The sequence below is a fragment of the Canis lupus genome, chromosome 5, assembly GCF_003254725.2.
Source record: "Canis lupus dingo isolate Sandy chromosome 5, ASM325472v2, whole genome shotgun sequence".
NCBI lineage: Eukaryota > Metazoa > Chordata > Mammalia > Carnivora > Canidae > Canis > Canis lupus.
Window position 1 is genome coordinate 9,466,219 of NC_064247.1, and position 16,314 is coordinate 9,482,532.

At 37.2% G+C, this 16,314-nt stretch overlaps 1 protein-coding gene across 19 annotated transcripts in view; it reads right to left on the bottom strand.

The window, feature by feature from the left end:
* CCDC15 (coiled-coil domain containing 15) overlaps window positions 1-16,314 on the bottom strand; it is an 80,258-nt gene that overhangs the window by 35,983 nt on the left and 27,961 nt on the right. For 14 of the 19 annotated variants that reach the window (XR_003143415.3, XR_004815662.2, XM_025465071.3 and 11 more), the window contains 2 exons: window positions 15,590-15,682; window positions 13,772-13,875 (listed from right to left, as the gene is read on the bottom strand). Coding sequence is in view for 16 of the 19 variants with exons in the window: in XM_025465071.3 (XP_025320856.2) it covers window positions 13,772-13,875; window positions 15,590-15,682 (197 nt within the window). In the remaining 3 variants the exon portion in view is untranslated. The remainder of the gene's footprint in view (window positions 1-13,771; window positions 13,876-15,589; window positions 15,683-16,314) is intronic. The other 5 variants (XR_003143416.3, XM_049109803.1, XM_025465076.3 and 2 more) reach the window with 1 other exon arrangement.

Consider the following 16,314-nt stretch of genomic DNA (forward strand, 5'->3'; position numbering starts at 1 on the left):
GGCGCAGTGGTTTAGCGCCTGCCTTTGGCCCAGGTCGCGATCCTGGAGACCCGGGATCGAATCCCACGTCGGGCTCCCGGTGCATGGAGCCTGCTTCTCCCTCTGCCTATGTCTCTGCCTCTCTCTCTCTCTCTCTCTCTCTCTGTGACTATCATAAATAAATAAAAATTAAAAAAAATAATATACTCAATAATTTGCTGCTAAATAATAATATACTCAATAATTTGCTGCTAAATAATAATATACTCAATAAATATATTCAAAAAAATAATATACTCAATAAATTGCTGCTAAATTAATGAATGAAAACATTATCATTTGATTTTTATAACAACTGAGTGAGGTAAAGCAGTTATTATTAATTCCTGCTTAGAAAACAGATGTATGTTCATTTTAGAATGCTGTTAAAGTGGTTTTGTCCTTAAGTTAAATCATATCCTCCATGCAAAAAAGGCATATATGATTTAGTTTCTTCAACAAGGAAAAGGCAAAAAAATAATTTTTAATTATTTGCAAACGACTGACAGCAGATTTAATTTTCTGATGCCATCTGTAAGACAGAGGCCTTCCTATTTTTTCTGGAGTCAAGAGTATAAATCAAAGAAGAAAAAGATTATCCAGTGAGAAAATGGCAATAAAACAAAAGCCTTAAGCAGAAAAGCTTTCAAAGAAGGTCAGCATATAGCTAAAGAAGAATTCCCCACTGACTATGCCATGTGGTAGGCATGTCATAAGAAGATTTAGGTTAGACATAAAACACCCACAGCAGGGATGTCTTCGCTTCAGTTATATAAACTGAACTAAATTTCTGTTCTTTTGCTTGATGAATTGGTAAAACACATACATGGGCACTAGAAAACTGAAAGAATTTTTGATGCAGATCAGATCCTAATTATGGCTAAATGACTAGGTTATAGTAAGACAAATCTGGCCTACATATAAGAATTAACTTCCTGAGAGCCAACGTCCTTAGATTCTGAAATTGTTATCCAGGGAGATTATGTAATTATGGTCCTAATGAACATTAAGAAAAGATCCTTGAAATATTTAAAAAGAATCCTGCTGAAAGTTATCCTAGACAACATCATGGGGATTTTTCCAAGCTTCTACCTCAATTCAAAACACATACACACACTTTTTCATTGCAGTCATTTTTGTCAAATTGTTTTTAAGACAATAATATTATATCTCAGGGGGAGAAAAAGCATGTGAGAATAAAAACATACTAAAGAAACTATTAGGGATCCCTGGGTGGCGCAGCGGTTTGGCGCCTGCCTTTGGCCCAGGGCGCGATCCTGGAGACCCAGGATCGAATCCCACGTCGGGCTCCCGGTGCATGGAGCCTGCTTCTCCCTCTGCCTGTGTCTCTGCCTTATTCTCTCTCTCTCTCTGTGACTATCACAAATAAATAAAAATTAAAAAAAAAAAAAGAAACTATTAAACACCTCAAAGGAAACCATTCTCACCAGTGTACTGCCACATAAACATTTCAGAAGTCCTCTATTAGAAAATAAACAGTATATTCACTAGTAGGGGGCTGCTGCAGATATTGCTTTGGCATTCAAAGTCAAATATATTAATGATAAAAAATTTGAAAAATTATGAAATACATAAAGAACAGAAAAAAAATATTTCCAGTATTCAAAGATAATTCTTAAACATCTTGGAATGTTTTATTTTAGACATTTTTTTCATCATCATTGGTATTATAAAAAGCTTTGTTTCCATTGGATCCATGGCTTGGGAAAAGTTCAGGGGTATTCAAGAAGCTGTTCTGGGACAGGAGGCAGGAGCCCAGGGAGAAGTTCCAAGGGCAGGAGAACACAAGAGGGCCCCTGGAAGGAGAGTAGGCTACTATTTCACTTGTAATTTTACATTTCTGTACATGAGAGAAATCAGTCTGTAATGTTGCTTTCTTGTAATGTCCTTGTCAGACTGGTATTAAGATCATGCTGCCTTCTACAATTATTTGGGAAGAATTCTCCATTTCCATTCTCTAGAATAGTTTATGTAAAACTTGTTTTTTCCCTTAAATATTTGGCAAGGATCCCCCAGTGAAGATATCTGAGCCTGGATGTGAACATCAATTTTTCTTTTTGGACAGATCTTATAATAATTGATTTAATTTTGGGAGCACTTGGTGGCTCAGTCTGACTCTTGATTTTGGCTCAGGTCATGATCTCAGGGTGATGAGACTGAGCTCTGCATCAGGCTCCTTGCTCAGCAAAGCATCTGCTTGGGATTCTCTCTCTCCCTCTCCCTCTGTCCCTCCCTTCACATGCATGTGAGCTCTCCCTATCTCTCAAAAAAATAAATATTTTATGTAAAAAACTTTACTTATTCATGAGAGACACACAAAGAGAGAGGCAGAGACATAGGCAGAAGGAGAAGCAGGCTTCATGCAGGGAGCCCAATGTGGGACTTGATCCTGGGAAACCAGGATCATGCCCTGAGCTGAAGGCTGATGCTCAACCACTAAGCCAACCAGCCGTCCCATAAATAAAATCTTTTTTAAAAAATAACTCATTTCCTTTCTTTTTTTAAAAAAGATTTTATTTATTTATTCACGAGAGACCCAGAAAGAGGCAGAGACATAGGCAGAGGGAGAAGCATGCCCTGAGGCAAGCTCGATGCAGGACTCGATCCCAGAACCCTGGGATCACAACCTGAGCCAAAGGCAGAAGCTCGACCACTAAGTCATTCAGGCGTCCCTGATTTCTTCTTTAAGTGATATGGGATGAGTCAGATTTCTATTTCTTCTTGCATCCATGTTTGGTTTTTTATTTTTAAAGGAGTTTGTCTAGTTCAACAAAATGATCAAATTTTTTTTAGCATGGAATTGTTCATATGTCTTCTTATTATCATCTAATGTTTCTAGGCTCTGTAGCAATGATTCCTTTTCCATTCCTAATATTGGTAGTATTTCCCATCTTTTCTTTTTCACTGATTAGTAAAGGTGGTATATCCCTGGCAAAACTAAATTTTCAAAGAACCAGTTTTTGGCTTTGCTGATTTTCTCTATTGTACATTTGTTTTCTATTTCATTGATTTCCATTCTTTTAAAAAAAAACACTTTTTAAAAATATTTAATATATTTATTTGACAGAGTGAGAGAGAGAGAGAGAGCACAAGCGGGGGGGGGGAGGGTGGTGTGACAGACAGAGGGAGAGGGGGAAGCAGGCTCCCTGCTGAGCAGGGAGCAGCAGGGAGCCTGATGCAGGGCTCAATCCCAGGACCCTGGGATCATGACCCCAGCCAAAGGCAGACTCTTAACGAAGTGAGCCACCCAGGTGCCCCTGATTCCTGCTCTTTATGACTTCTTTCTTCCTGTATGATTTGCTATTATTCTTAGCTTTTTAGAGATGGAAAGTTAAAACATTGATTTTTAGTCTTTTTACTTTTTCTGATAATTGCAATTAAAGGCTCCAACATTCCTTCTAAGCACTGCTTTAGCTACATCTGACAAGTTTTGATATGTTTTACCTTCCTTATTATTCTCTTCAAAGCATTTCCTTTTTTTTTTTTAAATAGCGTTTTTTCTTTTCTTTTTTTTTTTTTTAAGATTTTATTTATTCATAGAAACAGAGAGAGGGGCAGAGACACAGGCAGAGGGAGAAGCAGGCTCCATACAGGAAGCCCGATGTGGGACTCGATCCCGGGTCTCCAGGATCACACCCCAGACTGCAGGCGGCGCTAAACTGCTGCGCCACCGGGGCTGCCCTTCAAAGCATTTCCTAATAATTTCCATTGTAACTTTATCTTTGACTCAGAATTCTTTTAAAACGTACTGCTCATTAATTTCTAACTTAACATCACTATAGTCAGAGAATATACTCTGAAAAATAACCCAGGAAATAATCAATATTGGTAAGTGTGCCATGGACACATAAAAAGAATATATTCTTATCATTGTTCAGTGTTTTCATAAATGTTTTCATTTTCCTTGAGGAAATATCTAGTAGTAGATGTATGTTGCACTATATAAAATACTAAATGGTTTTCCAAAGGGGTTATGCTCTTTTCCACTTTCATAAACAATACATCAGTTATAACTAGTCTATATCCTTGCCAATATCTGGTACTGTTAAGTTCGTTGTTCTTTTTTTTTTTTTTAAAGCTATTCCAATGAGAATGAAGTGGTATCTCATTGTGTACCTACTGAGTTCCTATTTTAAGATTATATTTGTCAACTCCAGACTTTCTATTTTATTCTATTTTATAGATTCCAGTTCTTTTGTGAAATTCTGCATATCTTCATCTCTTTTCTTCATCTTTTCCTTTATTTACTTGAGTATATTAGTCAACAGTTTTAAAGTCCTTGTCTGCTAATACCAATACAGAATCATCTGTGAGTCTGCTTCTGTTGTTTCTTTTCCTTTTGGCTTTTGGTCATCTGGTATTATCTCTTGACATGCCTAAAAAATTCTGATTGAATGCTGAATGTTGTTTTAAAACAAATTTAGAGGGGATCCCTTGGTGGCTCAGTGGTTTAGCACCTGTGTTCAATGCAGGGCATGATCCTGGAGTCCCAGGATTGAGTCCCACATCGGGCTCCCTGCATGGAGCCTGCCTCTTCCTCTGCCTGTGTCTCTGCTTCTCTCTCTCTCTCTCTCTCTCTCATGAATAAATAGAATCTTAAAAAAAAAAATTTAGAAACTCCAAATGATGTTATCTATGACCAGAAAAAGCTCACCCTTATCTCTGCTAGGCAGAGAATGCGGGGTTCATCACCTTATTCCAGTCAGGCACTCAGCAGAATCAAGGCTGCTTTAGAGTTTAGGTAAGGCTTATTCTACAGTTGGTTAGAACCATTAGACCATCTTGTTAGTGTAGAACTCTCCATGTTCCTGTAGAACTCTTCAGTCTCTCTTTTTTTAAAAAGATTTTATTCATTTATTCATGAGAGACACACAGAGAGAAAGACAGAGGCAGAGACACAGGCAGAGGGAGAGGCAGGCTCATGCAGGGAGCCCGACGTGGGACTCGATCCGGAGTCTCCAGGATCACGCCCTGGGCCGAAGGCAGTGCTAAACTGCTGAGCCACCTGGGCTGCCCACTATTCAGTCTCTTTTTGATTGAAAACTGGGATATTCACTGGGTCCAAGCTCCCCTTTTTCACCCTGGTGGGTCCTGAACTCCAGATGTACTATAACATTATAGAAAATTTTTCTCTGCTTCCCAGAAGTTTTCAACTTAGACCTTTAGTCTTCTTTACTGCACATATTTAGATTTGGCAAATGTCTTGAGGAGAAAACTAACCAAGTGTCTGAGACTCCTCAAAGTTTCCAATTTTGCTAATTCAGTGCCCAAAGACCAACGAAAGCTCCTCTTGGTTATCTGTCCCTCAGAAGTAGCTCTGTGCTTAGTCCCAATTCATGTTGAAACAAATATTGAAAATTCCTAAAGAAATCTTAAGTTCTCATTGCTGCCAGAACTCTAGTTCCTTATTCCCAAATGTGTGTAAGTCAGCCCTCCCTTAATGTTCCACAGGCTTCTCACATTCAATGTCCTAAACTGAACTTGCTAGCTTTCTGTCAAATCTAGTTCTTCTGTGGCCATTGCATACCTGTTAATGATCCTACCATTTAGTTATCCAAGAATAAAGTGAGAAACTACCCTTGACTCCTCTCAACACCAAACCCAACTGGTCATTGAGTCCTATGGATTCTATTTCTTTAATTTTATTAAATATATGACTCTGTTCCCAATGTCTCCATCATATCCTACCTTAACTACTAAAATAACTTACTAACTAGACTCTGCCTTAGTTTTCTGTCCTCTCCTGACCAGAATGATCTTTCTAAAACACAAATCTGACAAAAGACTTAGTCTTAAAATCTTCCAACAGCCTTTTGATAGCCCCTCTGCCCCTTTACTTCCACCAATTTAGCCTCCCCCAGTTTTCATACCATTTGCCACACATATCTTATACTTCATACTAATTTCTATAACCATCTAGCAAATTCCAGTTCATGATTCAAGATCCAGCTTGAGTATTAACCTATCTATATATAAAGCCTTTCTTGACCTCCTGAGACTGTCTCTGCCTTACTTCTCATGTAGCATTATAATTATTATTTTCATCTCTTTTCTGTTTGTCTGGCCTCCTTTGGTGATCATCCTATTTACCACCATTATCATCACTATCACCATCATTATCATCATCATCATCACCACCACCACCACTATCATCATCATGGCCATAAAAGGTACTATTTATCATGTTTTTATTAAGTGCCAAATACAATGTTAAGTATTTTACATGTATTTCTCCATTTAATTCTAGCAACAACCTAGGAGCCAGGGATTATAATCCTCATTTTATAATTAAAAATACTGAATCTCAGAAATAAAGAAACAGGGCAGCCCCTGTGGCTGCAATGGTTTAGCGCCGCCTGTAGCCCAGGGTGTGATCCTGGAGTCCCCGGATGAGTCCCGCATCGGGCTCCCTGCACGGGGCCTGCTTCCCTCTCTGCCTGTGTCTCTGCCTCTCTGTGTGTCTCTCATGAATAAATAAATAAAATCTTAAAAAAAAAAAAAAAGAAAGAAACATTTTGAAGGTTATACAGCTAACAAGTTGTAAATTTAACCCTAGGGCTATTTGATTCCAAGACTATGCTATGAACCACTATCCTACCACATATTCGTATTTAATATTCTCAGCATATAATGCACTACCCGGTATGTGCCATACTCTTAATAAATGTTTGATTGTTGGAAAATACCAAATGAAATAATGTATGAAAGCCCTTCTAAATTATAAAACTCTGTATGAATACGATTATTTGCTTCCACTCTCAGTTTATGGTTATTTTTCTACTTCACCATCCTTATCTGCTTCCCCAATGAACACATATTTATCCATCTAGGCCAACAGAAATGTAGTAATTTCTCTGACTTTCCAGATGGAATCAGTAATCCCTCTTCTGTATTCACAGGGACTCTGTACCTAGTTCTTCTATTTTTTTTCCTAATTCTTCTATTGTAATAATTATACTACTTGTTTATATACAATTATTCCCCCATCCACCTTAGATTCCTCAAGAAGAGGAACTACATTATATTTATCTTTGTACTGCCTATGCCTAGGACAGTCCCATGATATGAAAAATGCCACATTAATGTTTGCTGAATAAATGCAGAATCACTCTCAGGGATGGATCAGAAGTGAGGTCTTTGCTCTGGAATTCACATTTTCCCCCACAGCTTTATTGAGAAATAATTGGCAAAACCATTGTATAACTTTAAGGTGTACAATATATATCAATGATTTCATGTACATATAAAGTGTGGACTGATTACCACGGTATTAGTTAAAACTTTTCTCACTTCACACTTACCTTTTGTGTGTGTGATAAGAACATATAAAATCTACTCTCTTAGCAAATGTCAAGTATATGATATAGTACTGTACATTATTGGATCCCTGAATTCCTTTATAACTGAAAGTCTGCAGCCTTTCACCACCATCTCATTTCCCCCACTCCCCAGGTCCTGGCAAACACCAATCTATCTCTGTTTCTATGAGTTCATTTTTTTAGGTTTCCCACATAAGTAAGGTCATAACATATTTCTTTCTCTGATTTATTTCACTTAGCATAAAGCCTCAAGGTTCATCCATGGCAGAAACAGCAATATTTCCCTTTTTCATGGCTGAATAATATTCCAATTTATATGTACCACATTTTATCCATTCATCTGTTGACACTTAAAAAGTTTTCCATGTCCTAGCTATTGGGCATAATCTTGCAATGAACATGGGGGTGCAAATACCTCTGTGAGACAGTGACTTGATTTCCTTCAGGTATATACCCAGAAGTGGGATCGCTGGGTCATACAGTAGTTCTATTTTTACTTTTTTGAGGAACTTCCATATTATTTTTCCATAGTGACTGCACCAATTTACATTCTCACCAATAGTGTACAAGTTTCCTTTTTCTCCACATCCTTGCTAGCACTTATCTCTTATCTTTTTGAGAACAGCCATTCAAATGATGTGATATCTCATTATGTTTTTGATTTGCACTTCCTTGATTAGTAATGTTGAGCACTTTTTTAAGTACTTATTGGTCATTTGTATGTCTTCTTGAAAAAATGTCTATTTAGGTCCTTTGACCATTTTTTAATTGGGTCTATTGAACTGTAAGTTCCTCATCAACCTAGATATGAACATTTTATCAGGTACATACTTTCCAAACATTTTCTTCTATTCCACAGGTAACCTTTTCATTTTGTTGACTATCTCCTTTGCTATACTGAGTGAAGTCTTTTAGTTTGATACAGTTCCACCTGATTCTTTTAGCTTTGGTGCTGTACTTACTACAATGTCATATTCAAAAATCGTTGCCAAGATTAATGTCAAGAAGCATACCCCTATGTTTTCTTCCAGGAGTCTTATAGTTTCAGGTTTTATAGTCAAGTCTTTAATTGATTCTGAGTTGACTTTTGATGGTGTAAGTTATGGGCATTCTTTTGCATGTGGATATCTAGTTTTGCCAACACCACTTATTGAAGAGACTATCCTTTTGCCATTGTAAGGGAAATGTGCCAGACTGCTTGGCCGTAAATTTACTGATTTATTTCTGGGCTCTTTATTCTGTCCCATTGATCTGTGTATCTGTTTTATGTCACTACCATACTGTTTGGACTACTACAGCTTTGTAATACAGCTTTAAATCAGCAAGTGTAATACTTCCAGTTTTGTTCTCCTTTCTCAAGACTTCTTTCACTGGGTCACCGGGGTGGCTCATGCAGTTGAGTATCCAACTTGTGATTTCAGCTCAGGTCATGATCTCAGGGTTATGGGATCCAGCTCCATGTTGGGGGCGGGGGTGCACTCAGTGGGGAGTCTGCTAGAGATTCTTTCTCTCCCTCTGCCCCTTACCCTTTACATGCATATGTGCTCTTTCTCTCTCTCTAAAATAAACCAATAAATCTTCAAAGAAAAAAGATTTCTTTCACTATTCAAGGTCTTTTGTGGCTCCATGCAGATTTTAGATTTGGCATGGTCTTTTCTGTTTCTGCTCTAGAACTTTGATAGGAACTGCATTAACTCTGTATATTGCTTTAGAAAGTATGAACATTTTACCAATATTATTTCTTCCAATTTATGAGATAGGAATATCTTTCCATTTATTTGCGTCATCTTTGCTTTCTTTCATCAATGTTTCAGCTTTTAGTATATAGATCTTTCACTTCCTTGGTTAAATTTTTTCCTAAGTATTTTATTCTTTTTGAAGTTTTGTAAATAGGATTATTTTTGGGGATCCCTGGGTGGCTCAGCGGTTTAGCCTGGATGGCTCCCTGCCTGCAGCCCAGGGAGCGATCTTGGAGACCCGGGATCGAGTCCCACGTTGGGCTCCCTGCATGGAGCCTGCTTCTCCCTCCGCCTGTGTGTGTCCCTGCCTCTTTCTCTGTCTTTCATGAATAACTAAATAAAATTTTTTTAAAAAGGATTATTTTCTTAGTTTCTCTTTCTGATAGTTCATTGTTAGTATATAGAAACACAACTGATTTTTGTAAATTGATTTTGTATCCTACAAAATACAGGAGTTACTAAATTCATTTATTAGTTCGGACAAGTTTTTGTAGAGTTATTAAGATTTTCCATATATAATATTGTAATCTGCAAATGGTTACAGTTTGATTATTCCTTTCCAATTTGGATGTCTTTTATTTCTTTTTCTTGCCTAAATGCTCTGGCTAGGACTTCCAGTACGAAGTTGAATATAAGTAGGGAGAGTGGGCATCCTTGTCTTGTTCCCAATCTTAAAAGAAAAGATTTCAGCTTTTATTTTTTTTAAAAAATATTTGAGAGAGAACAAGAGCACAGGGGCGAGTAAGGGGGGGGGGGCAAAAAGAGAGAATCTTCAAGCAGATCCCCAGTGAGTGTGGGGCCCTACAGGGGCTCAATCTCAAGAGCCATGAAATCATGAACTGAGCCAAAACTAAGAGTTGGATACTTGACCAACTGAGCCACCCAGGCACCCCATGATTTCAGCTTTTCACCGTGGAGTGTAATAGCTGTAGGCTTGTCATGTAGGGATTTATTGTGTTGAGGTACATTCCCTCTATATCAGTTTCTTGAGAGTTTTCATCAAAATGGACATTGAATTTTGTTAAATGCTTTTTCTGCATCTATTAAGATGATCACATGATTTTTATCTTCCATTTTGTTAATGCAGGACTTTCATATATTTGTGAATTTTCCAATTTTCCTCGTTACTAATTTCTACTTACATACCAATGTGTTTGGAAGAAACTGGATATAATTTCAATCTAAGCTCAAAGTTAGCCAGAAGAAAGGAAATAATAAATATCAGAGCAGAAATAAATGATATAGAGAACAGGAAAAAAGTAGAGATCAATGATACTAAGAGTTGATTCTTTGAAAAGATAAACAGAATTGAAATGCTTAGTTATTTTAACCAGGAGAAAAAAAAAAGAGGACTCAAATAAATAAATTTCTAAAAACATGCAACATATCCAGACTGAAATGTGAAGAAATAAAAAATCTAAACAGACCAACTGCAGGTAAGGAGACTGAATCAGTAATCAAAAACTTCCCATTAAACAAAAACCCTGGACCTGGCTTCACTGGTGAATTCTACTAAACGTTTAAAAAATTAATACCAGTCCTTTCCAAATTCTTCCAAAAACTGAAGAGGAAGGAATACTTTCCAACTCATTGCAAGGTCTACCCTGATACAAAAACCAGATGGGGTCACCATAAGAAAATAAAATTACAGTCCAGTATCCCTGACAAATATCGATGTGAAAAGTCTCAACAAAATACTAACAAACTGAATTCAACACTACATTAAAAGGATCTTATACTGGAATCAAGTGGGATTTATTCCAAGGATGCAAGGAAGGTTCAACAACTACAACTCAATCAGTATGATACACTGATTGAGTATTATACTCAATGTATCACTGAATTTGTTAAGACTTGTGTCATGGGGGCAGCCCTGGTAGTGCAGCGGTTTAGTGCCGCCTGCAGCCCAGGGTGTGATCTTGAGGACCTGGGATCGAATCCCATGTCGGGCTCCCTGCGTGGAGCCTATTTCTCCCTCTGCCTGTGTCTCTGCCTCTCTCTCTTTCTGTGTCTCTATGAATTAAAAAAAAAAAAAAAAAAAAAAGTACTTGTGTCATGGCCAAAGTGGCATATGATCAATCTTGAAGAATGTTCTTGAATGTGTATTCTACTGCTATTAAATAGATTGCTCTGCATATGTCTGTTAGGCCCATTTGGTCTATAGGGCTGTTCAAAACATATGTTTCCTTATTAATTTTCTGTCTGGATGATCTATCCATTGTTTAAGGTATGAAACTTTCAGTTCTATTTGGATTTGTTGTTGCTTAGGTACTCTCTACATGTGCTGCCAAAGTGAGCACTGCATTTAGATACTCTGATATTGAGTGCATAAATATTTATAATTGTTATATCATCTTGATTAATTTACCCCTTTATACACGACCTCCTTTGTCTATTGTGACTCTTTCAACTGAAAATCTATTTTGTCTGATATAAGGATAGACACTCCCACTCTATTTTGGTGCTCATTTGCATGGAGTATCTTTTTCCATCCCTTCACTTTCAGCCTGTATGTGTCCTTAAAGCTAAAGTGAGTCTCTCATGCATCACTTCTCTTTTAAGACAGTGTGGTATTGGCAAAAGAATTGACAAATAGGTCAGTGGAATAGAACAGAGAGCCCAGAAATAGACCTACATAAATATAGTTAACTGATCTTTGAAAAAGGAGCAAATGCAATACAATAGAGCAGAGATAGTCTTTTCAACAAATGGGGTAGGAACAAATGAATATGTGCAGAAAAATGAATCCAGACACAGACCTTATACCCCTTATAAAAATTAACTCAAAATGGATCATAGAGCTACGTGTAAAACACAAAATGATAAAACTCTTAAGAGACAACACACAAAAAAATCTAGGTGAGGGGTGCCTAGGTGGCTCCGTCGGTTAAGCGCCTGCCCTCGGCTCAGGTCATGATCTCAGAGTCCTGGGACACAGCCACATTGGACTCCCTGTTCAGGGGGCAGCCTGCTTGTCCTTCTCCCTCTGACCTTCCCTCTACCACCCCAATGCTCTCTCTCAAATAAATAAGTAAAATCTTAAGGAAAAAAAAGAAAAATCTAGGTGACTTTGAGTATGGCAATAATTTTTTAGATAATATACCTAAGGCATGATACATAAAAAAAAATTACAAGCTGGACTTCATTAAAATTAAAACCTTCTGCTTTCCAAAAGACAGTGTCAAAAGAATGTGAATTAAAGCCACAGATGAGGGGAAATACTTATGAAAAAAAAAATGGTAAAGGACAATTATCCAGAACTACAAAAAACTCTTAAAACTCAAGAATAAGAGAACAACCCAATTAAAAAATGAGCCAAAGACCTAAATAGACACCTCACCAAAGAAAATGCATATGAAAACATGTTCCACATCATGTTATTAGGGAATTGCACACTAAAACAACAATGAGATACTACTACACAACTGTTAGAATGGCTGAAATCCAAAACACTAACACCAAATGCTGGAGAGGATCTGAAGCAACAGGAGCTTTTGTTCATTGCTGACAGAAATGCAAAATGGTACTTTGGAATAAAGTTTGGTAGTTTCTTTCATAAGTAAACATACTCTTACCATATAATCCAGCAAACATACTACTTGGTATTTACCAAAATGACATGAAAACATACACCCACATGAATCTTGCACATAGATATTTAAAACATCTTTATTTATAACTGCCATATCTTTGAAAAGAAACAAGAAGTCCTTCAGAAGGTAACTGGATAAACTGTGGTACAACCAGATAATAGAATATTACTCAGAACTAAAAAGAAATGAGCTGTCAAACCATGAAAAGGTATTAGAGGAAACTTAAATGTATATTAGTGAGTGGAAGATAAACAATTTGAGAAGACTACATATTGTATAACAACTGTATGACATTCTGGAAATGGCAAAAACAATGGAGACAGCAAAAAGATCAGTAGTTGACATGGGCTGGGGGGGGAGGGAAGAAGAAAAATGAATAGCTGGAACACAAAACATTTTTAGGGCAGTAAAACTTATCTGTATGATATTATATTATGTGGATATGTCATTATATATTTGTCAGAATCTACAAGAATGTATAACAACAAGAGTGCATCCTAAAGTAAAATATGGATTATAATGTGCTAATGGAGGTTTATCAGTTGTAACAATTGTACCATTGTGATGCAGGATGTTGACAGTGGAGGGGGCAGACCATGTATACTGCAAGGGGGTAAATAAAAATCTCTGTACTTTCTGCTTAATTTTGTTATAAACTTACAACAGTTAAAAAAAAAAAAAAGTCTATTAAAAAAACATAGCCCTGGGCAGCCCAGGTGGCTCAGCGGTTTAGCGCCGCCTTCAGCCCAAGGTGTGATCCTGGAGACCCGGGATCGAGTCCCACGTCAGGCTCCCTGCATGGAGTCCGCTTATCCCTCTGCCTGTGTCCCTGCCTCTCTCTCTCTGTGTCTCTCATGAATAAATAAATAAAATCTTAAAAAAAAAAAAACCATAGACCTTTATTACCTTTTCATACTTCTATCCATATGAAAAAAGTTGTTTCTACTAAGGATCAAAAGACAAAACCACTGCCTGATTGTTTTTATTTTTATTTATTTTTGCCTGATTATTTTTAAAACTTAGCTTTCATAATCATCCTAATTAGTAATTTAAGGCTCACAATAAGGATCAAAGAACTTACTTTTCAACTTTCTTCTGATGTTCTTTTTGCCTTTGTTGTTCTTTTACTTGTTCTCTCTCAATATCCATGAAAAGTCGTCTATATCTCAGGTATTGCTTTTGACGCTAAAGAAAAGAGGTTAAAATTGTTAAGATTCGGCTCTCAGAGGACTTTCCCAGGAAGGACAATACGCCTGTGCCACAGACATACTATGTGATACAAAAGTCACATGAAATTAAGTCCTTAACTTCCTTCCATTTTATGGTGACCTAGGATAATATCACATACAGCAAGAGCTTTATATTCTCAAGCACATAGCTATTAAACATTACAGACAAATCAGAGAAAGAAGTACTAATTTAGTTTGCCCTCACTATAGTCCTTTGTCAAGAGCACTTGAGGAAATAACTGTATTTGATACGATATGTTACTATATTTACTCTGTGTTCCCAAGTAATCTGTACCAAAGAAGCAGGGCCAAGGAAAGAATGTGACAGGTATTTTATAAAAAAACAATAGTCACTTTAAATTTTCAAAAAGAAATTTTTAAAAAATATTTTATTTATTTATTCATGAGAGACAAAGAGAGAGAAGCAGAGACATAGGCAGAGAGAGAAACAGGCTCCCTGCAGGGAGCCGGATGTGGCACTCGATCCCAGAACTCTGGGATCATGACCTGAGCCAAAGGCAGACACTCAAACCACTGAGCCACCCAGGTGCCTCTCAAAATTGAAACTACAACACAAAAGTAAACTCTAAGCCTAGCTTAATATAGTAAGAAGGAAGAAGGACTGAGGAATATCTGAGCACCATACTTTAAAAGGGAACAAGTATAGGGGCTTCTGTATAGTTTAAGTGGTTAAATGACTTACTCTGTGATTATAGCTCAGGTCATGATCTCAGAGTTGTAAGATCAAGCCCCATGTTGGGCTCATGCTGGGCGTGAACCTGCTTGGGATTCTCTCTCTCCCTCTCCCTCTGTCCCACTTCTAAAAAAAGGGCGGAGGAACAAATATAATAAAAGCAAGTGCTATTGCCCTGTGGGTTTATACATTCGCAGGACACGAGCTACTCAAAGGGCACTAGTGTACATACAGACATGGTTTTGCCCTCTGAGTAGCTTATGTCCTTCTGGTAAAAATTATTAAAAGTATAATAGCTGATTCTTAATTCTGAGGCCAACACAAGCATCAGTGGTGTTTTTTAAAAACACAAGATGCCCCAAACCTACCTTTGCACATACGGATCTAATAGATCTGTTTGGGTCCAGGCATTTGTATTTCGAAAAAAGCTCCACATCTGATTCTGGCATGTGGGCAGTGTTAAAAACTGCTGGTTTAACTAACTTTAGATTGAGGAGGAAAAAAAGGAAGTCAGGATGCCTGGGTGGCTCAGCGGCTGAGCATTTATTTGCCTTTGGCTCAGGGTGTGATCCCGGGGTCCTGAGATCAAGTCCTGCATCAGGCTCCCTTCAGGGAACCTGCTTCTCCCTCTGCCTGTGTCTCTGTGTGTCTCTCATGAATAAATAAATAAAATCTTAAAAATGAAAAGGAAGTCATAAGTTAAAACTCTTCCTTTAAGTTATTGTGATAAATACATACTAATGGGAAAAATTCGCTAGGATCAGATCTCTGATCTTACATTAAGGTATCCTAAATCCTAGAAGCCTGAAAAAAAAAAGTTCAACACATTACAATGATTCAAGTAACTTCTTTGCCTTTATCCATGGAATTTGCAGTATTAGCTCTTAATGTGCAAGAACACAAGAAATTATTCCCAATTTCACATGTACTATTATAGTAGAAATATTGGTGTCCAAGAGCGATTATCATTACATACCTCTTTCTTGTCTTCTTCTTGATCTACTCCAGACTGAAATGTCAGGGGAGTTTGGAATTCAGTGTTCAATCTTGATTGATATTCATCATAAACCTGTTAGAAGTCCAGTCACACAAAGTGACTAAACTGCCAAAAGTTAGTCCTATACATGCTTTTGATATCTTCACCAATTGATTTTCTCCCTCAACCTTAACCTCAATTGGATAAAAACAAATAAAAAATCAATAAAATAAAATAAATTCTAAAAGAATGAAAGAAACAGATTCAGAAGGAATAAACCAAATAAAAACCAATAAACTAAAGAAAATGACTCAGGTCAAAAACATGGATCAATTAATAACAAATCAAAATGTTCAGAATGAGGGGCACCTAGGCTCAGTGGTTGAGTGTCTCCCTTTGGCTCAGGTCATGATCTCAGGGTCCCAGGATCAAGTTTTACATCATGCTCCCTGCAGGGAGCCTGTTGCTCCCTCTGCTTATGTCTGCCTCTCTCTGTGTGTCTCTCACAAATAAATTAGGAAAAAAAAAAAAGTTCAGAATAAAAGTTCTTCTAAAGTGGCCACTTGAAATCTGAGTTTGCCTAGGATTGAATCCAGGATATAAAGCCAGATTCCTTATTATCTCAAATCTAATCATTTTCAATTTATATAACTCTTTTGGTGGGTATGAGTTCAAATAAGAATCTGAAAATATTATAACATCAAGTGATTAAAACTAGCTAATTT